We start from the raw sequence: 18,958 nt of genomic DNA, 5'->3' as shown, positions 1-18,958 counted from the left end.
GACCTCACTTTATCATGAGACCTTCCCATACACCAAGTGTCCCTATGTATACAGCGGTCACATAGAGTGAGACCCTCCACTGACCCCAGGTTTGTTTCTTTCTTTCTTTCTTTCTTTCTTTCTTTCTTTCTTTCTTTCTTTCTTTCTTTTTTTTTTTTTTTGGTTTTTCGAGACAGGGTTTCTCTGTGGTTTTGGAGCCTGTCCTGGAACTAGCTCTGTAGACCAGGCTGGTCTCGAACTCACAGAGATCCGCTTGCCTCTGCCTCCCGAGTGCTGGGATTAAAGGCGTACACCACCACCGCCCGGGTTGACCCCAGGTTTTTTTGAGACCCCCCAGCATCCTGATATCAGGGCCTCCAGAAAGATGTCATGTGACACCCTGGAAAATGCCTAAAACCTTTCAAAACAAAATTCTTGCCCAGGGTCCCATCCAGGACCTTCAACTGCCACTCAGCAACATTCACAAGACCTTCCTGCTGTGAGCCCGCAGACAGGGCAGGTCGTGGGGAGCACAGGGCATTTATTTCTGCTCTTGCCCCTGTCACATTCTGGGAACAGGGTGCCCAGGGCTTTCTCTAATACCCCCAGACTCATCATTACTGCTTCACCGTTTCTGCACACGCGTAAAAACAACAAGATGCCAGCAGTCAGTCTTTGGCACCAGACGTGCCTACATGCAGCAAAGTACCAGGCCCAGAAACTGCCCAGCAGCTGTGATGTCACTGAATTCACAGACATACATACTCCTCCACTAAAGCCAATGGCCAGATTGGGTTTGAGTGGAAAAGAAAGCTTTCTTTCGGTACTTTATATGGAGCAAGACCAAGGGATCATTGAGGGCAGAATATTTAGACCTCTTGGAGCTCAGCAGATTGCCCTTTTGGTTTTCTGTATCCCAGCTCCCTGCTGTGTCCCAGGCTGAGCACCCAAGTCATTGTCTGTGGGAGCATCTGTCCTCAGTCAAAATGTGGCCTCAGACTGCATGGGATCCAAACGTTGTTGGGAGCAGAGAGACCTCTTTTCATTTGCCCCTAAGCTGCAGATCCTCCAGAGTGTGGGCTAAGCCTGACCCAGGCTGATGCATTTGGATAGTGAGTGGTCTGTATCATATACCCAGAGGGTACCCCGATGTCGCAGGACGCCCTTGCCAGCCCCTCAACCACTTCCGGGGTTCTGCCCAGCCTCAGGCACTGAGATCCAGCTCATGGTGCTGGTAGATCTGCGTGGGGCCCTTGAAGCACGCTGCGAATAGAAAGCGTCTTCCCGCCACGGTGACTTGGGCAAAGGCTCGGGGGGCTACCAAGGCCGGGGGACCCAGTTCCTGTAGCGGCTCCAAGATCCCTTTGTCAGGCTCAAGGCGGAAGACCTGGCTGAAGGCGAAGTCGCTGCCCAGGATGGCCAACTGGTCTCGGGCGATTAGCATTGGCTGGAAGACATGGGAACCTCGAGATGGAAGCTGCTGTACCAGGCGGAACATGGAGCCATCCCAGCGCATGACCTGCAAGGTGTGGAATCTAGTTAGAGCTTGGGTCAAGAGGCGCTGGGCATGCCCGTCATCCTCAAGGCTCTGGAGGACTTGCAACATGAGCCTGTGGGTCCTCAGTTTCTCTGTAGATTTTTTTTTGAGACTTGCTGGCAGTAACTGACTGTCTCAAACCTTCCTAGTAGTGAGGCGACAGGCCTGTGACACCAACACTGTGCCAACAGCTTCCTTAATATATAGATAACATTCACCTTCTCAGAGCAGATAATTAATTGTTCTAGACCTTTCTTTCTCCCTTGCATGCTACAGAGTGCCCAGCAAGGGTCTATTGATCTTACTGTCATGCGTTACATTTATCCAATCTGTTCTGGCTGCATCCTGACCCAGCTTCTAGTCTCCTACTCGTCCCTGACTCCTGTTCTTATCTCCACTGTTTTCCCTTGGAGACCCCTCAAATAACTGAGTTGGGGGGGTCTGTCCCCGACTGTACCTCATTCTGAAAAGAGAATCCTGGAGACAGTGAGCGGGGCCTAACACCAGCTCAACCTTGAGGGGGTAGTCTCCCAATGGGCAGGGTGTGGTTGGAGTTAACTGTCATCCTGGAATGTTCTAGCGTTACAGAGCCAAGCTTAGCAGAGGAGAACAAGCTTAGCAGAGCAGATCATGTTGGCACATTCCTGTTACAACAGCACAGGGCTGAACCACGAGATTGAGGCCAGCCTGGACTGCATGTTAAGACCCTATCTGATTCTCTGCCTCGGCCTCTAGTTCATCAGTTGAGGGTCGGGAGTGCAGCTCCGTGGTAGAGCTTATGCCTGGAATCCACTAGAAAGGGGCTGGGGGTGTGGCTTGCTTGCCTAGAATTCGTCAGGGATTGGTTGTGGGTGAGGCTCAGTGGTAGAACCCATGCCTGGAATTCACCCCGAGGGGCTGTGCTGAAATAGCGGTCCAGCCCCCTGTCAACTGCTGTGATCAGGCCTGGACCCCACTGCCTGCCCCCAGTCTCACCATAGAGTCCCCAATGTATCGTGTCAGGCAGAGGAACACATCTCCACCGGCCTGAAAGTGTTTCGTGGCATAGACATCTTCGGCCTCTGGGATGTCTGTGCGCCTTTCGAAGCGGCCACCAAACCAGTGGAAGAGCACTGGCCTCTGGGAGGCTGAAGCAAGCAGCAGATGCGGTCGGCCATCCAGCTCCAGGACCTCAGCGTCGGTGTCGCGGTGCCAGGCGTGCAGGCTCTGGCGTGGGTAGAAGCCGGACCCGTCTCGGCACAGCAGGGTGGTGCTACCAGCTTTGGAGGCATCAGCCACCACGAAGCAGGGCTGCCCATCCAACCACAGGAGTTCGGCATCATTGGGTCGCAGTAGGCGTTGAGGGGCTAGGACCTGTATTGGGGCCAGATGCAGGTCGGCGCTGGGCCGAGACCACAGATATGAGCCTCCCCACAAACGGGCAGCCAGTATGAAGAGGCGTGGGCCCAGCACCAGAGGTTTGCAGGACACCACGGAGGGCGCTGTAGGGAGAGTGGGACACAGTCAGGCTCAGTGGCAATCTGGGGACAGGAGGGAAGGGGCCAGGAGAGGAGGGGAGCTCACCAGACACCTCTTCCTCTGTCCGGAAGCGGTGCACGCTGTAGTCCCAGACCAGGATCAAGCAGCGGCCAGCAAAGGGCTGTGCCAGGATCACGTGAGGTTCCCCCTGATAGGAGAAGGACTCCACGCTCAGTGCCGACTCCCCAACAGTCTGGAGCCAGGACAGTTCTAGAGGCAGCAAGAGAGTCAGGGGTGCCTGGGAGTGGGGAGGAGACCTCATTGCTGAGCCTTGGTTAGCACGTTTTTGAAAAGAGACTTCACAGAGTTTACCACATAGGGACCTACAGAATGGAACCTTTTTGTCTATAGATGTGTTAACTCTCAGAAACATGAACATCTTTTTTTCAAGGCCGTGTGGCATCATCAATCCCTTGGAAACTGTCTTAGACAGATGTTATAGGACACGCTTGTGATCGCAGCCTTGAGGAAGCTGAGGCAGGAGGATCTCTGGTTGCTGGCCAGTCTGGGCTAACAATATAATGCAAGCAAAAATAACATGCTATATATTGTGATCCTGTTTCAAAAACAGAAAACAAATCAAACAGCACATTTAGTTACTCAATTAACTCCACAGCAATCCCGTGAGCTACACTCTGTTACCACGAGAACTTGAGGATAAGTGGCCTGGGCAGCCAGCTAGCCAATGACATTCATTCTCCCCAGCTGGAGCTGGGACATAGAAGACAGGCCTGTCAGCACAGCTATTCAGAAGAATGAGCCAGGATGATTGAAAGTTCAAGGCCTGTCGGGGATGCAAGAGTTCAGGATAGTCTCTGCAACTTAATAGCAGACACTATCTCAAAATCAAAAGCAGTAAAAAGAGGGCTGGGATGTATGTGGCTCAGTGGTAGAGCCCCTGCCTAGAATCCCCCAGTGAGGGGCTGGGGTGTGGCTCAGTGGCAGAATGCTTGCCTAACATGTGAAAGATTTAATCCCTAGTAACACACACACGCACGTGCAACACACAGACGCACAAACACAGAGAGACACACACACACACACACCACTTTTTCCATGAAGCATGGAGATGACCATCAGGCAGCCCCACCAGAATGTTCCAGCACCCCTGCTAACACGCTCCCCAGATATCATGATCAAGTTCACAACGGACAAGAAGTGCGACATTCACATCACTGTGTGAACGTGTCCTGGATCTGGCCTCTTTCAATCCGTTTTTCCCATACCCCAAATCACACAGTGTGTCACAACCTGGTCTGAACCATAAAAACAAGGCAGCAGCTAGGGGCTACCCCACTCATGCAGAAGATGGGTTACCTGCTCCCACTTGTGGTGGTTTTTTTTTTTTTTTTGATTTTTCGAGATAGGGTTTCTCCGTAGCTTTTGGTTCCTGTCCTGGAACTAGCTCTGGTAGACCAGGCTGGCCTCGAACTCACAGATATCCGCCTGCCTCTGCCTCCCGAATGCTGGGATTAAAGGCGTGCGCCACCACCACCCAGCTCCCCACTTGTGTTTTTATGTGTACAGATGCATGACACGTGCCTGGGGGCCAGAGGGCAAGTGTGAGAGTTGGTTCTCTCCTTCCATCAAATGGGTTCTGGGGATTGAACCCAGGTCACCAGGCTTGGTGATAAGTGCCCTTACCCACTGAGCCATCTCACCAGCCCAGGAATCTCTTTATTTCACTCTCCAGGTTGTCAGTGAGAGACCCAGGCTGTAACTCCATCGGCGGTGTGCCACCCTATATGCCAGGCCCTGTTCCTAGGTAGCAAGGTTGGAATAATAAGCTAAAACCGAGGATGTCCAACAAAGGAATCTTTGTTTTTAGGTAGGCCTTTACCATGTAACCTACACTGGCCTCAAGTTTATAATCCCCCAGCCTCAGCCATTCCAGTGCTGGGATTGAAGGCATGCGCTACCATGCCCTGAAGAATCTTTGAAAACTCAGAGTCCTTTAAATCAGCTCTTCCTGGGCTGGGGAGATGGCTCAGGACACTTGCCACCAAGTCTGATGGAGCTGAGTTCAGCCCCAGAACCCATATGGTACAATGAGAGAATCAGTTCCCGCTTGTCCTCTGATCTCCGCATGTGTGCCATGGTACACATGGGGCCACTACTCCCTCACACACATATTTTGAAACAAACAAAGCCGGTTGGTGGTAGTGTATGCCTTTCATCCCAGCACTGAGGGAGGCAGAGGCAGGTGGGTCTCCGTGAGTTTGAGGCCAATCTGGTCTATAGAGTGAGTTCCAGGATAGCCAGGGCTACATAGAGAAACCCTGTTTCAAAAAGCAACAACAAAAAAACTGCAAACAAAACCCTATAACTGGTGTTTGCACCCTTCCTTGGCTTCCCTGGTCCCGGCTCCGGGCTTCCTCAGATGCTAATTTCTTCTCCAGTCCTGACCTCCTCACTCCTACCCCGGACTCTGCCTGTTCCTCCCAACTCTGTTCCTACCCCCTGTCTGTGTCTTCTCATTTTGGGGGAAGCATCCCGGACTGTGTGGGATTGCCTGACTTCTGTCACCTCAGGAAGGGTGAGATCCAGGGCCACTCATCTCCTGGTCCTTCTGCATGACCCAGAACTCAGAAAATGTCACGATATATTCTATATATTCGTGAAAGAGCTAAAAGAAGACAAGCTCCAGGGAGGAGGGATGTACCTGCAGCTACCAGGACCGAACAGGTGCATAAGAGGGACATTTAAAGGCCTCCTCTTAACAAGACCAGCAAAGACTCACAAAATGGTTGCAAGCCAGGCATAGAGCTGCACACCTGTCTTCCGTACTGGGGAGGCTGAGACCAGAGGATTGCTACAAGTTTGAGGCCAGCTCTGGCTACATAGTGAAACTTTGTCTCAGAAAACAAATCAAAAATAGCTACAAACAAGGACATGAGAGATGGCTCAGGTTAGGAGCGCTTGCTGCTCTTGCAGAGAACTGGAGTCCCGGTTCCCAGCTCCCGTGTAGGACAGTTTACAACGCCTTTAACTCCAATTCCAGGGAATCCCACATTTGCACTTGAATGCACTTTCCATACACACACAGATACACATACATATTGCAACAACAACAATTATAATAATATAAAAGTCTCTTGTCCCGGGACCGGCATCAGAAACTGTGCCCACAGAAGGTGGAGGAGGCAGAAGAGTCGCAAGTTCAGCGCCAGCCTTGTTGGTGAACTGAGAGCCTGTCAAAAAGGAAAGAGAAATACTGCCCAGCGTTCAGTCCTCACAGAGATCTGGGATCACTGGATATATCCCTGCTTTACAAGTGAGGAAACCGAGGCTCAGGGAGGATAACGCCTCAGCCCTGTGGCTGCCCCCCTTTCTCCCTGATTTCCGCTCTTCTTTGGAGGCCCTGTTGTCCCTCCCACCGCTGAGGAGTTTGGGAGGGGACAGGAAGACTTCACCTGTAGCCCTGCACTTGAACTTCTTCGGGTCAAGGTGGTTGAGTTGCATTTGGGCAAGGGCAGAGGGGCCTGCACAGGCCCCCAGGCCCACGCTGGCATTCACCGTAGGCACCCACTGAAGCAGCCAAAGTACTCGGCAGTCACACTGAAATGGGTTCCCACGGAGGTCCCTGGGGCGAGAAGCCAGGAAGAAGCTGTGACCCAGTGTCCCTGGCTTAGAGGCTGAGAAACCTTCTCAAGTGAGGGTCTAGGATGGCACCCTCAGGTGACAGAAAAGTTCAGGCGAAGCACACTGGCAAAGCAAGCCCAAGGAGGCCCACCTCTCCCTCCCTATCAACATTCCCAGGCCCCGCCCTCTGCCCTCCCCGAGCCTGAGCTCACACATGAGTCAGAGTCTCCAGGCCTCGGAACAGGAATCTGGGGAGAGCCTCGAGGTGGTTGTTGGCCAGGCTTCTGATGGAGCAGGAGAAGAAAGAGTGTCAGCTGTGGCCAGGAGATGCTATGACCTTGAGGGATGGGTCGGGTGCCTATGGTGGAGGACTGGGCTGTGGAGATACACACAGGTGTGTGAGCGAGCGGAGTCCTCTCAGGGCATTCTTGGAGATGGAGCCAATCTTGTTGTCCTCTATGAAGCTGTGGAAAGAGGGTGGAGTGAGGGAGAGGCCCCCAGTGCTGGAGAAACCGGCCCTAGGAAACCACTGGAAGGGCTTCTTTCTCCTCCCTCACCTAGAATGACCACAAGGAAACCATTCTTCACCAGGCTGCTCTCACAGGAGCCAAGGTCTTGGCTCTATGGTCACCGACAAGCTTATCATAAGTATGGCTACCACCATCACCCTGGCACCAGTGGCACCAACATGTGTGCCTCTCTTATCATCACTGAACTCGGCATCAGCAGCTGCCGTTAACCCCAGAACCATGCTAGTCATCTCCACCCACTTCCAGCAACACCTCACCACCTTCCATTAGCACCCATTGCCAACCCCGCACCAACATCACACCTTCATGACCAGAAGCAAAACTGTCGCCATGACGCCACCGCTGCCACCATTGTACAAACCTCAGCTGGTACCAACGGCATCACCATCACCACCAACATTCTCACCACTCACCACCACCCCCAGGATGTTTTTTTTTTTTTTTTCATGAAAAGCAGCCGCTTCATCATCATTGGTAAACCCAGAGCCAACACCACCATCAAAACTGACAACAGGGCTGGGGCATGACTCAACAGGTAAAGGCGGTTGCCACCATGGCAACCCAAGTTCAATCCCTGGGACCCATGTGGTGGAGGAGAGGCTCTGTTCCCACAAATTCTTGTCTGACTTCATATATGGGCCATCGAGTATGCACTGTCACCTCACCCCTCCAAATAAATGCAACAGTTTTTAAAAACATGGCACCTGGGCTGAGGTGTGCCTCAGAGATAGGATGCTTACTTAGAATACCCCAGAAAAGGGCTGGGCATGTGTTTTGGCTTGGTGGTAGAGCCTCTGCCTAGAGTCTCCCAGGGAGGGGCTGGGGTGTGTGGCTCAGTAGTAGAGCTCCTGCCTAAAATCCCTCAGTGAGGAGTTAAGAACTACTTTCCTAGCATGCCTGACAGACCCCAGTTTTCAAAACAAACAAACAAATAGAAAATACAAAACTAGAAAACCCCCACCAACATTCTACCCATTGCTGTGACCAACATCAACACACACCATAAGCACGGGCCCCTACACTGACAATCATCACAAACACCAGTCCCACACACCTTATACATAGCCCCAATAACACCAACACTATTACTGCAGCCATTTTGGTCATCAGCCCTCTTACTCTTTTGGCAGTAATATAATTGTCACTGAAAGAGAGATAAGGCCATGTGGCAGAATGTAGATGATTAGAAATGGGTTAACTTAAGTCGTAAGAGCTAGTTAGTAACAAGCCTGAGCTATTGGCTGACCATTTATAATTTATATTAAGTCTCTGTGTTGGTTATTTGGGAATGGTGGGCAGGACAGTCCATCTACAATCACATCCCTTTCATTTGTTACAGGGGACACCCCCTATGTCCCATCATCCACAGCAGCATTACCACACGGCCAGGGGCACTGCAAACCTATCATACAGCCGTGCCCTCCAGCAACCTGACTCCTGCACACTGGCACTGCCACCCACACTGTCACATGGTCACTGCATAGCTTCAAGTGGCTTCTGGGTCATTTAAAATGTTTCCTGGCTCTGACCTCTTTGTATACACTTTCCTAGAATCCCCCTGCATCAGAACAACTGAGTCCCTTTGCTACCTAGACCCTTTGCTAATTCTTGGTTTCCAAGACTGGGACTGAAACCTGGGGTTTCACACATGCTAAGCAAATATCTACCCCCAAGATGTATCCCTAGTTTTTTACTTTATTATATTTTAATTATTTCTTATTATGAGACAGGGTCTCGCTGGGTTGCTCAGGTTAGCCTTGAACTCACTCTGTAGTCCAAGCAGGCCGTGAATTAGCCATCCTCCTGCCTCAGCCTCTTGAATAGCTGTGATTACAGGCCTGAGCCACCAGGCCCAGCTTCCATTGTGAATCTTAAAGAACACAGAGGTGGGATTCAGTTCTGACCAGTAGCCCCTGAGCTGTCCACACTGCATCCTTCCTCCTATGGACCTGCCATTGGCCAGATGCCCCCTTCCCCAGGCAACCTCCTTTTGTCTTCTTACACTGGGAGTCACTGAGAGGCTCACTGCCCCTCCAGACCCACTTCCCCAGTCTCTGGCTATACTCACAGGTACTGAAGGTAGGACAGGCCGATGAAGGCATCGTCCTCAATCACGGAGAAGGTATTGGATGTGAAAAGCCTGGCAAGAGGGCAAGGCAGATGTTTTCCGAGTTGCAAACCAGTATCTATGGCTGTACCCTTAACCTCCATCCAATTCAAAGACACACATGCAAGTGTGGGCGTATGTGAATGGACACAGATGCTTCCATAAGTACACCCAATGTACACGTGTCCTCACAGGTGTCTGAGCACTCCCCATGAATGTCCACGTGCATGAGCATGCATGAGATGCATGCACACACACACACACACACACACACACACACACATGCACGCACGCATCTCCACACACACAGGAACAGCCATTCCCTTGAGCAGAGAGTCGTGGGCCCAGCCAGGACATACTCACAGGAGGTGCAATGATGGCATCTTCATGAAGCTGCCAGCCTTCAGCTGGGAGACCCCCATCCTGACAAGGGATCTGGGGGCATGAGATCAGTGAGCAGGAAGCCATTTCAGCTTCCCTCTCTAAAGTCAGAGGTCTTGGCTGCTCTGGAGGCCCTGGTCTCCCGTGTTGAGCCTGGGGTGCCTCCTACCACCCTCTATCTCTGCCCTCTGCCATTCCCTCCACACATATACAAGGTCCTTGGCAGTACTCAGCCCCAGGATACCGCACTTGCAGTGTTCTCATTGTTCCCACTGCCCTTTGGGACACCTCCAATCGGCACCTTTCCAAATCTCAGCATCCCTCTTTCAGACATCCCAGAATTCTTTGGTATCCAAGATTCTGAGAGAGACCCCCAACCTCCTACCCCAAGCCGTGTAGTTCCAGGTCTCCTCCTTCCCTTTAGGCCCGCAGAGGGCCCGGCACTCACAGTGACAGGAGCGTGGTGGAGAAGCTCTCGGGCAGCTCGCTGGAGCCCTCACACAGAGTACTTTCCTTGGAGCAGGAACAGCGTGGAGGACACTTTCCTTTGGGGGGACTCCAGGCCACTCCTGCCCCAGCTCCGGCCAACAGCAACAACAGAATGCCTGCCCCTCCCATGCCCCCGGCCCCTGCCCAGGCTCCCACCGACCCTAGTCCGCCAGACCCGGACCGCTACATCTTTGTAGGATGCTCCTCCACCCTGCTGCTGACCATGCTGCCTGTGACTGCCTCGCCTTGTGCTTTCTCTCGGTCCCTTCCCTGGGGACTCCCTGTATCGGAGTGTGGGATTCTCTGTCACTAGCTTTCTCTCCCTATCTTTCTATTACTCTATTTTCCACCCCTGCAATCTCTTGTCTATTTCTATCTTTGTCTCTCTGTGTCTCTGATTTGGCCTCTAGAACTCTGGTGTGTGTGTGTGTGTGTGTGTGTGTGTGTGTGTGTGTGTGTGTCTGTCTGTCTGTCCTGGTCCTTCTGCCTGATGTCCGTAACTCTCACCTCCCTGCCCTGTTTCAAGTTTCCATTACTTTCTGTGTGTCCTCCCACACTCTTGTCCCACTTGCTGTGGCCTGGGATGCGCCCAGCAGAAGGGTAGGAAGGAGGGGGTCAGAGGCCATAGGAAGAAAAGGCTCAGGGAAGGGACTGAATGGCCTTTGAGGGGGCGGGGCTGCCAAGAGCTTGAGCCAGCCTAGGCACTCCCAACCAACCCCCTCATCAGAGTCCCTACTCAACCCCAGTTGGGGAGAGTGGGAAGGATGTCCCCAGGGTGGAGACCAGATGGCTCTGCGGACTGCAGATGGGAGGGGCTAGGAGGAGAAGTCCCTGGGGGATGGGGGATATTCTAGCTGTCCCACCAGCCCCTTTTCCTAAAGGGTGTGGTCACCAAAGCTTCACCAGGCCAGTACTGGTCTGGCTGCTCCCCCTGGTGGTCAGCTTTGGCAGGACTGCTGCCCTACCCCAAAGTCAGAGCTCCCTCTAGGTCCCTGGGATTAACTCTATGTGATCCAAGACTGAAAGCAAGAACCAAGGTGATGGCGCCACCTCTCTTTTCCACGTCAGATCTATCGAGCTTTGTCCTAAAACGTGGCTACCAGCGTTCTACTCTTCCCATGACCCCCAGGCCAGTGTCATTTGCATGACCAATTGACAACTGAAGAAAGGCCAGGTCAGGGGCTCAGGGTGGCTGGCCCCAGGGGAGGCAGAGCAGGATGCAAACCCAGGAAGCCGGCTCCAGGGCCCTCGTGTTATTATGTGTGCTTTCTTTGGAGGCTGAGATGTGCGGACATATGTACAACCGGGTATTGTCACCTGTGCTAAGCTTTTAGAAACTGAGACAGATTCTCTCCATTAAATGAGAAAAATATGTAAATCACACAGAACCCAACCTAAGGTCCTGGTGGGACGTCCCTCCCATGCCCCTCAAGCTATATGCCAGTCTTTTATGTTTGCTTACTTGTTTTGAGACCGGCCTGGGACTTATTTTGTAGTCCAGGATGCCCTCAAATGCATACTTCTCCTGGCTTCGCCTCCCAAGTGCTGGGATGACAGATGGGCGCCACCATGCTCAACTGTGTGCCAGCTTTTACACGTGTTAGCTCATTGACGTCACAGCAGCTCTGTGAAGTGGGGAGGTTGGTCAGTACTGTTCCTGCTTTACAATCCCTGCTCCAAAATGGGGAAACCGAGGCACGAGACTTTCAGATGATTAGCTTCACAGGGCCAGTTATATCTAGCTTAGTAGAAACAACCACTTAGTTGCCTGAGGGCAAAAGGTTGAGGAACATCAAGCTTCTTGCCACTAAGATGCCCTGGAGTACTGGAGCCAAACAGATCCTGGGTCCAGCCCAGGCTGTGTTGCCTCAGTCAAGTTACTCAACCTCTCTGCTCCTCATTTGTCAATGGGATTATTCATGCCATCTATGCCCCTACTGAGGAGACTGCTCTCAGTGGGCTAACAAAACAATGAAACAGCTCTGGTCTCTGGGGTTCAGGCAGGCGTGGGGGCAATTATTCTAGACAGGGCCTCACATAACTCAGGCTGTCCATGGATGACCTTGATCTCCCAACCCTCCTGCTTCCTCCTCTGGGAATCAGCCTGTGTGCTCACTCCCAGGTGTGGTCACTCCTCCAGTGCTGAGGACTGTGCCCAGGAACCGTGAGAACTAAGGAAGCACTCTGCTAACCCGAGCCACATCCTCAGTCCTACAGGAGAGTGCACTAAGAAAGGCTCAGAGTGGCTGGCACACGGTATCTGCAGCTCTCAGAGTGGCGGGCACACCTATGTCTGCAGATCTCAGAGTGGGGGGCACACATGTGTCTGCAGATCTCAGAGTGGGGGGCACACATGTGTCTGCAGATCTCAGAGTGGGGGGCACACTCGTATCCGCAGCTTCTCAGAGTGGCGGGCACACCGCATGTGTCTGCAGCACTCAGAAGGGGAAGGCAGGAGGATCCTGGTTGGAGACTAGTCTAGGCTACATAGTGAGTTCAGGCCAACCTGGGTATGTGAAATAAGAGCCTGTCTCAAACAAACAAACAAACAAACAAACAAACAAACAGAAGAGAGCAATTTAAAAGTTTCTGCTAGGAATCCAAAGGGGACAGTGGCAAGCCTGAACCATTCTGGCAGGTTCTCCCTCCGGCACATCACGAGAAAGACGGCTTTTACAGCGAAGACAGGGGTAACTTGGTAAAAACCAACATTTACCATGTGCACCGGCCTTGCAGGACACGCACCAGTTTTCACTGCTTCGTGTGGACTGTTCTAGATAATCACACCGCCTCCCTCTGTGGGGGAATCCTGCTGTTCTTTCCATTTTACAGAAGGGACAACTGAGCCTCAGACAGGCTGCCACCATTGTAGCATCACACAGCAACAAAGGATAGAAAGGACAGAGCTGTTCTGTCCTGGGGCACTGAGCACTTCAGAGCCACTCTGTAACCAAGAGAAGCTAGGCAGGCAGGTTGACTGCCCCCCCGCCCCAACACCCTCACGGTGTTGTGTAAACATGGGGGTTATCTGTAACCAGGGATGCTGGGACAGCCTGGGTAGAAGGAGGCTGTGAGACCTCGGAATATATGAAGCTAGGCTGGGTCCGTGACAGGGCTAAGCTCCTGTCTGTAGAGCACAGGGTCAGGGCTGCTGTTTGCCTGAGGCTGGGGACATTTCTACCAGCAGGGAGGCATAAGGAAAATCAATTATCTAGACCTCAGTTTACCAGTCTCTAAAATGGAGATGACAAGAAAAAAAAAATCAAGTTCGTGGCCCTCTGAGCCTGGCCAGGAGTTGCAGGTATGTCAGAGGCTTCTCCATTCTGTAGCCCAAGACAGCCAAGCAACAGTGAGGTCTCAAGAGCTTCCCAAGGTCAAAGGTCATACAGCAAGGAGTTTTGAACCCATGCCTGCCCCCCCCCCCCTACAGCGCCAGTTTCTCTGTCTCTAGGGCCGTGAAGCTATCTGGCCTGTGAAGATGTCGAAAGTGTTTTCCCCATGGCACCATCAGGATTACATGAGCTCAGGGAACGGGAAGTTCAAGATCAAGTGCATGTCTGTGGCTTTGGAGCATGTGGCCCTGCGTGTCTGTGACTGTATAGACTGTGACACGCCCACGGGTCATCTGTGACCGTATATACCACTCGTCTGTGCACAGTGTGTGGGCTGGAGATGGCAGTATGGAAAAGGAGCCCCCATTATCAATACGCTGGTGTGCCCACATTCCTATGGACTGCTTGAGTTCACGGCCCTCATCTCCTTGTGGTGTGGGAACAGAAGTGCTGGGTGTGAGTCTGTCTTTGAATGTGTTCCTGTGGGCTGTGTGCGATAGTGTGCAGTTGTGTGTAAGAGTAGTCAGAGGCACGGCAATGTCCTTTTTATGAGAAGGAGTGTGTGTCTCTCTGTGTCGCTCTTTCTGTAGCTCACTCTGCAGGCCAGGCTGACCTTGAACTCCTGATCTTCCTGCCTCTGCTTCCTGAGTGTACTACCAGACCCATCAAGTGGTTAGATCCTGGCTGTATCTGCCCAGCCCAGATACCCAAGTGTGTGTGTGTGTGTGTGTGTGTGTGTGTGTGTGTGTGTACAGATAAGCTGTTGTGTGTACAAATATGCTGGCCACGCTTTGGGTCTAGTGTTAGAGGGCTAGCGAGCTAGCTAGTTGTCTGTGACTTTGGTGTAAGTGTGTGTATTACTCCTGGTGAATCTGAGTCAACAACACACAATACACATACAAAATCGAAGCACCACACATTTAAAATAAAAAGCTACTTATCAAAGGCTGGCAGAACACTGGGTCAGAGGTCAGTGCCCTCGTAAGCACTTAGGTTGTGTGACCTTAGGCCCCAGCTGGGCCAATTCCCAGGAATCCTAGCAGAAAACATTCTCTGACTTTGGTCTAGAAGCAGGCTTGTATTTGTGTTGTGGTGTGTGTGTGTGTGTGTGTGTGTGTGTGTGCACACGCTCGCGCGCACACACACACACTTGGCAGTCCACATGCGGCCACATGCTGCTCCCAGGCTGTGCTGAGAGAGTTAATCTAGCGGGCCAGGGCGGTCTGGGCTGGGGGCCGCCCCCTGGCCCCCCTCCAGCCTGGGCTCCAGTTTCAGTTGCTAGTTGGGGAGGGCAAGAGTGGGGTGGGGCCAGGAGGGAAGCCTGCAGGGGTGGAGCGTCCAGTTCTGGGCTAGGGGGTCTAAAGTGCTTAGCTCCCAGGGTACACAGCTGGACATTTGGGGGTCTCCTGTCAGCAGGGACAGCGTGAATGGGGTGAGCATCGCCCAGCCCTCCCTCCAGGCCTCTCTGCTCCCCTAGTTGGGAGGCCTATTTTGGGAACAAGAGTGGCCAGCCTGTGGCTTCTCAGGCAGGCCTGACCCAAGAGGGAGGAGAACATGGGGACGGGTTGCACGGGGCGGGAGAGCCGGTGACTCCTCCCTTTTTCAGTGGCTGCTGTGTGAGACCCCTGGCTGGGGTTGAGGCTTGGGTATTCATTTGTGTAGGTCTGTTTCTGTCACTGTTTGGGGCCCAGAGGGCCCGGAGGAATATGCGCTTATGTCTACACCCTGTATTCCTCCAATCAGCAGTTTGGGGAGAGGGTGTTGTCTGACTCCATTCCAGCCACACCTGTTCTTGGTGTGTGTATGGGTGTGTGTGCACCCACATATAAGTGTGTGTGTGTGCTCATATGTGTCCCCAAACCAGACATCTAACTTCTCTCAGGCCCACTAGCACGGACCTCTTGTCACTCACTTGCCTAATGTTGTCTTGTTATGAAAGATGTCATCCAGGGGAGGGCCAAAGGAGGGGCACTGTCCCCTTTTCTCACAGCTTCCAGGAAAGGAGATGGGGTGGCCTGTGGGGATGGGGCTCCTGGCTGAGCCTCACCCCAGCAGCGTTATACAGGACCCCCCGAGTCTTCAGGAGGGGGGGTCTGTTGCCATGGTGGCCTGTGTGTCACGAATTCCTCCAGGGTGAAGTGGGAGATATTTATACCCAGGGTCAGGGAGAGAGCGGGCAGGCAGCCGAGGGAAGGAGAGCGGGGACTGTCAGGGTCCAGAGAGACCACTGGCTGAGGTGTAAAGGGGCAGGTGGGCCCTGGCGTGTCCTGTTGTCTGTTTCCGCCTGTGTCCAGAGGCAGCTTGCTTCCCTTACAAGGGTAGGTTTGGGGACTCTGGGACCAACAGTTGGTGGGGGTGGCCCGCGGGAGGCTGCCCGAGGGCTGTGTGTCTCCCCACCCTGCCTTGATGCTGTGTGTGCTGTGTGGCCTTTCTCCTGATCCCCATATGGAGTTGTTTCAGTGACATGATTCCTGTGAAGCTGGGGAGCCCCTGCTTCTCGGGGAACTAAGTTGAATGGCTGACACTCCTCCCTCAAGTCCTTCGGCTGTCCTTGACCTAACCTGTGGGTTCAGGCCCTTCCTAGGAGGGGAGGTGAGCAGGGCAGAGGACATTTCTTGACCCTGGCTGACTCCTTAGGGCAATGGCATCTCCCAGCCACATCCTGGCTCTCTGCGTGTGTCTCCTCAGCATGGCCAGTGCAGGTGAGTCCTAAGGAGATGCCCTCTGCCTCAGCCCTGTGGGTGTCAGAGGGAGGAGAAGGCTCCTGAGAAAACCAGGTGGGAGACCCCAAACTAAAGGAATCGTGGAACTGGAAATCAAGCATCACCACAGAGGCTCTGGTCATGGCTGGCGTGTGGGGGAGAGAGGAGGATACCCGAGTTACACAGAACAGGGAGTGGATAGAAGCTGGGTCTCTGGTTGACGGAAGCATGAACAACCTGTAAGATATCAGGGTACTGGGTCACCGCAGAAGGTTGCTAGGATACAGAATAGAGTGGCAGTCTGCCTGTGGTCCTGTAGCGCCCAAACTCCCAGCCCAAGAAGGTCGGTAGAGCCCCCAGAGGGTCCTGTTATGCTTCTCCCAGTCACCGACTCCAGGAGATACTCAAACGTTCATTTTTATTTTTATCTCTAGAAGGTCCACAGGAACCGGATCCATTCACCTATGGTGAGGAAAGCTACTATGGGGTTTGGAGAGAGGGACTGGGTGTTTCCATGCTCTCTCTCTGTCTCTCTCTCTCTCTGTCTCTCTCTGTCTCTGTCTCTCTTTCATTCTTCGCTTTCTCCTGCCCTGCTTGTCTTAGACTCCTTTGCCTGTCTTTTGATATCCTTGTCTCATTTGTACTGGTTTCTCAGCATCAGGGGCCCCATCCTCTACTGCCTCCACTTTTCGTGACATCCTCCTCTCCAACCTTCCCTTTTCTGGCTAGCCCCCCCTTCTTCCTCTCTCCCTCTCTCCCTCTTTCCTCTGCCCTACCCTTTCCTTTCACACATCTGCTCCTTCTCTTCTCTCACACATCTGTCCTTCCCTTTCCCCTCCTCTCTTTCCCTTTGCCCTGCATACTCTTCCCCATTGGACCCCTCTTCCCCTACGGTCGGGGCTATCCACAGATTACCACACACTGAGGATTGGCGGCCTCACCATCGCTGGGATCCTCTTCATCCTGGGCATCCTTATCATCCTCAGTGAGTGTCTGCACCTGCATTCTCAACCCCGCCTCCAGACTTCCCTCCCCAAGCCCGCCCCCGACAACGCTCACAACTTGTCCTACCCACTCAGGCTCAGCCTTCAACCACATCTCTCACGTCCCACCCCGACTCCAGCCTCGCCCCACACAGACCACACCCCACTTTAAGCCACGCCCTTCGTCTCCCGCCCCATCGTTCAAGACCACGCCCCCACACCCTACCCTTCCTCCAGCCCCGCCCCACGCCCCACCCCCGCGGTCTCCCGAGTTTGGAGGAGAGCCTGGGGATGCGGGAACACGAGGAAAGCTCAGCCTATACCCTCCCACTCCACAGGCAAGAGATGTCGGTGCAAATTCAACCAACAGCAGAGGTGAGTGCTCCCTCCGGGCTTTCCTCGCTCCTCCCGCAGTGGAGAGGCGGTTGGGGGAGAGGCAGCAAGCGCACCCATCCTGCAGTCAAACACGAACCACGTATTAAGCGCTTAGCGTGTGCCAAATTCCAAGTCAAGCTCCTGGACCCAAGCGATGGTCAAGCCCTCTCTTTACTTGGCCCAGTTCCCAGCCAGTGGGGGCGCTGGGCTCCCACCAGCTCGGCAGACGGAAACTCAGGCATAGTGAAGCGTAGCTGGGCAGAAATGAGATCACCTCACAGGGCGGCCCAGTTTAGCTCCAGTCCCCATCCTCGCGCAGGATCCCTCTCGAAATAAACCTTTAAAGCGCAGGCAACGTAGGCATGCCTTCTGCGTGCTAAGACGATCACAGATGCCTCCATACCACCCTCTGGCATGCATGAGTGCACACCACGCGCCAGGTGCCGCTTCCTTCCCTGTTATCTACCCCTCACCCCACCTGGATGAGGTGGGTACCACCATCAATCCCGTTTTGCAGATAAGGAAACTGAGGCACGGGAGGTAAGGGGACTTAGGGCCATTCACTAAACCCAAGTACCATCAGGGCTGTCTCCCAAGACCGTGTAACTGTCCCTCTCCCCAACAATATTAAATCCCTTCCCCAACATCCCGGAGGCCTTCAGAATGGCCGGCTGGGAGCACCTCCTGCCTCACCCCGAAACAGCAGCAGAGGCTTCTTGATTTGGATGGACCGTATCCATATCCAAGTCCCCGGTGCGGTTTGGGAAATAAGGCCTGCACTGGGGGCTTCTCGGAAGTGACAGCCTTTCCTGGTCCATCCGAATTCTTCTGTTTGTCCCTTTCCAGAACTGGGGAACCCGACGAAGAGGAGGGAACTTTCCGCAGCTCCATCCGCCGTAAGTTCGTGGACACTGCGGGGGGCGGGGGTTGCGGGGCAGCTGTTTCCAAGAACCCCTCTTCCTGGGCGCGCAGCACGATGGGTTTGGCGGGGAGTTACCCCGGGTTGCCAATCCCCCCCTCACCCTGAACTCTGTGTCCTCCTCAGGTCTGTCCACCCGCAGGCGGTAGAACCTCCACCTGGCTCCGGGAAACTCAGCCAGGTCCTGCAGCTGATGGACTGAGCCGGGAGGGAGGGAGGCAGAGGGGCACAGTTCCAGGGTGGGAGAGTGGCGAGGAGAGCTCGGGGTCTCTGCTTGTCATTCACTCTTTTCACCCCCACAGGACTCCCTTGACACCTGACTCCTCTCCCAACCCAGCTGCTTGCCCGTGGCCACCTCCAGTGTCCCTTGCCTCAGCCCTGCCTCTCGGACACCCCTTACTACTAAGACCTCCAATAAAACTCGGTTTTCCCTCTTGATAGCGCTTGGTTGATCTCAGTGCCTCTCGTGCGAAAACCCCGAGCCCCCTTGGCCCCGGCAGGGGGCGCCCCCACCCTTGGGAAAG

At 53.6% G+C, this 18,958-nt stretch overlaps 2 protein-coding genes across 6 annotated transcripts; one reads left to right on the top strand and one right to left on the bottom strand.

The window, feature by feature from the left end:
- Positions 1 to 500: 500 nt before the first annotated feature.
- On the bottom strand, positions 501 to 10,900 carry Lgi4 (leucine rich repeat LGI family member 4). 3 transcript variants are annotated; one of them, XM_050118981.1, is made up of 9 exons: positions 10,083 to 10,898; positions 9,617 to 9,688; positions 9,215 to 9,286; positions 7,009 to 7,080; positions 6,829 to 6,900; positions 6,448 to 6,617; positions 3,080 to 3,244; positions 2,492 to 2,997; positions 501 to 1,498 (listed from the first exon to the last, which is right to left on the bottom strand). In XM_050118981.1, exons 1-9 carry the CDS (start codon positions 10,250 to 10,252, stop codon positions 1,184 to 1,186), a joined length of 1,614 nt encoding a protein of 537 aa, XP_049974938.1. In that variant the 5' UTR covers positions 10,253 to 10,898; the 3' UTR covers positions 501 to 1,183. The 3 variants fall into 3 exon arrangements, with proteins under 3 accessions (XP_049974938.1, XP_049974940.1, XP_049974939.1); XM_050118983.1 differs by lacking the exon at positions 10,083 to 10,898 and adding an exon at positions 8,914 to 9,016 and having other exon boundaries at positions 9,617 to 9,672; XM_050118982.1 differs by lacking the exon at positions 9,215 to 9,286 and having other exon boundaries at positions 10,083 to 10,900.
- Positions 10,901 to 14,744: 3,844 nt separating this feature from the next.
- Fxyd1 (FXYD domain containing ion transport regulator 1) lies at positions 14,745 to 18,872 on the top strand. Of its 3 annotated transcripts, none has more exons than XM_050119035.1 (8): positions 14,745 to 14,887; positions 16,093 to 16,157; positions 16,592 to 16,624; positions 17,068 to 17,142; positions 17,479 to 17,515; positions 18,362 to 18,411; positions 18,561 to 18,615; positions 18,737 to 18,872. In XM_050119035.1, exons 1-7 carry the CDS (start codon positions 14,883 to 14,885, stop codon positions 18,581 to 18,583), a joined length of 288 nt encoding a protein of 95 aa, XP_049974992.1. In that variant the 5' UTR covers positions 14,745 to 14,882; the 3' UTR covers positions 18,584 to 18,615; positions 18,737 to 18,872. The 3 variants fall into 3 exon arrangements, with proteins under 3 accessions (XP_049974992.1, XP_049974994.1, XP_049974993.1); XM_050119037.1 differs by having other exon boundaries at positions 14,759 to 14,887; positions 16,029 to 16,157; XM_050119036.1 differs by lacking the exon at positions 14,745 to 14,887 and adding an exon at positions 15,495 to 15,773.
- Positions 18,873 to 18,958: the final 86 nt, after the last annotated feature.

Source organism: Alexandromys fortis, unplaced genomic scaffold (assembly GCF_014885135.2).
Source record: "Alexandromys fortis isolate MF-2015 unplaced genomic scaffold, M_Fortis_MF-2015_v1.1 scaffold_140, whole genome shotgun sequence".
Classification (NCBI taxonomy): domain Eukaryota; kingdom Metazoa; phylum Chordata; class Mammalia; order Rodentia; family Cricetidae; genus Alexandromys; species Alexandromys fortis.
This window is presented reverse-complemented; position numbering and strand designations above follow the sequence as displayed.

Bases quoted from the DNA above. Each gene is read 5' to 3' on its own strand.
- Lgi4 (XM_050118981.1), bottom strand. From the start codon at position 10,252: ATGGGAGGGGCAGGCATTCTGTTGTTGCTGTTGGCCGGAGCTGGGGCA. The intron at 3,245-6,447 runs GTGAAGTCTTCC...TGCTGCCTCTAG, and splicing joins GTTCAAGTGCAGGGCTACAG to AACTGTCCTGGCTCCAGACT. The intron at 2,998-3,079 runs GTGAGCTCCCCT...CTCTCCCTACAG, and splicing joins GACAGAGGAAGAGGTGTCTG to CGCCCTCCGTGGTGTCCTGC.
- Fxyd1 (XM_050119035.1), top strand. The intron at 16,158-16,591 runs GTGAGTCCTAAG...TTTTATCTCTAG, and splicing joins CCTCAGCATGGCCAGTGCAG to AAGGTCCACAGGAACCGGAT. The intron at 17,516-18,361 runs GTGAGTGCTCCC...GTCCCTTTCCAG, and splicing joins AAATTCAACCAACAGCAGAG to AACTGGGGAACCCGACGAAG.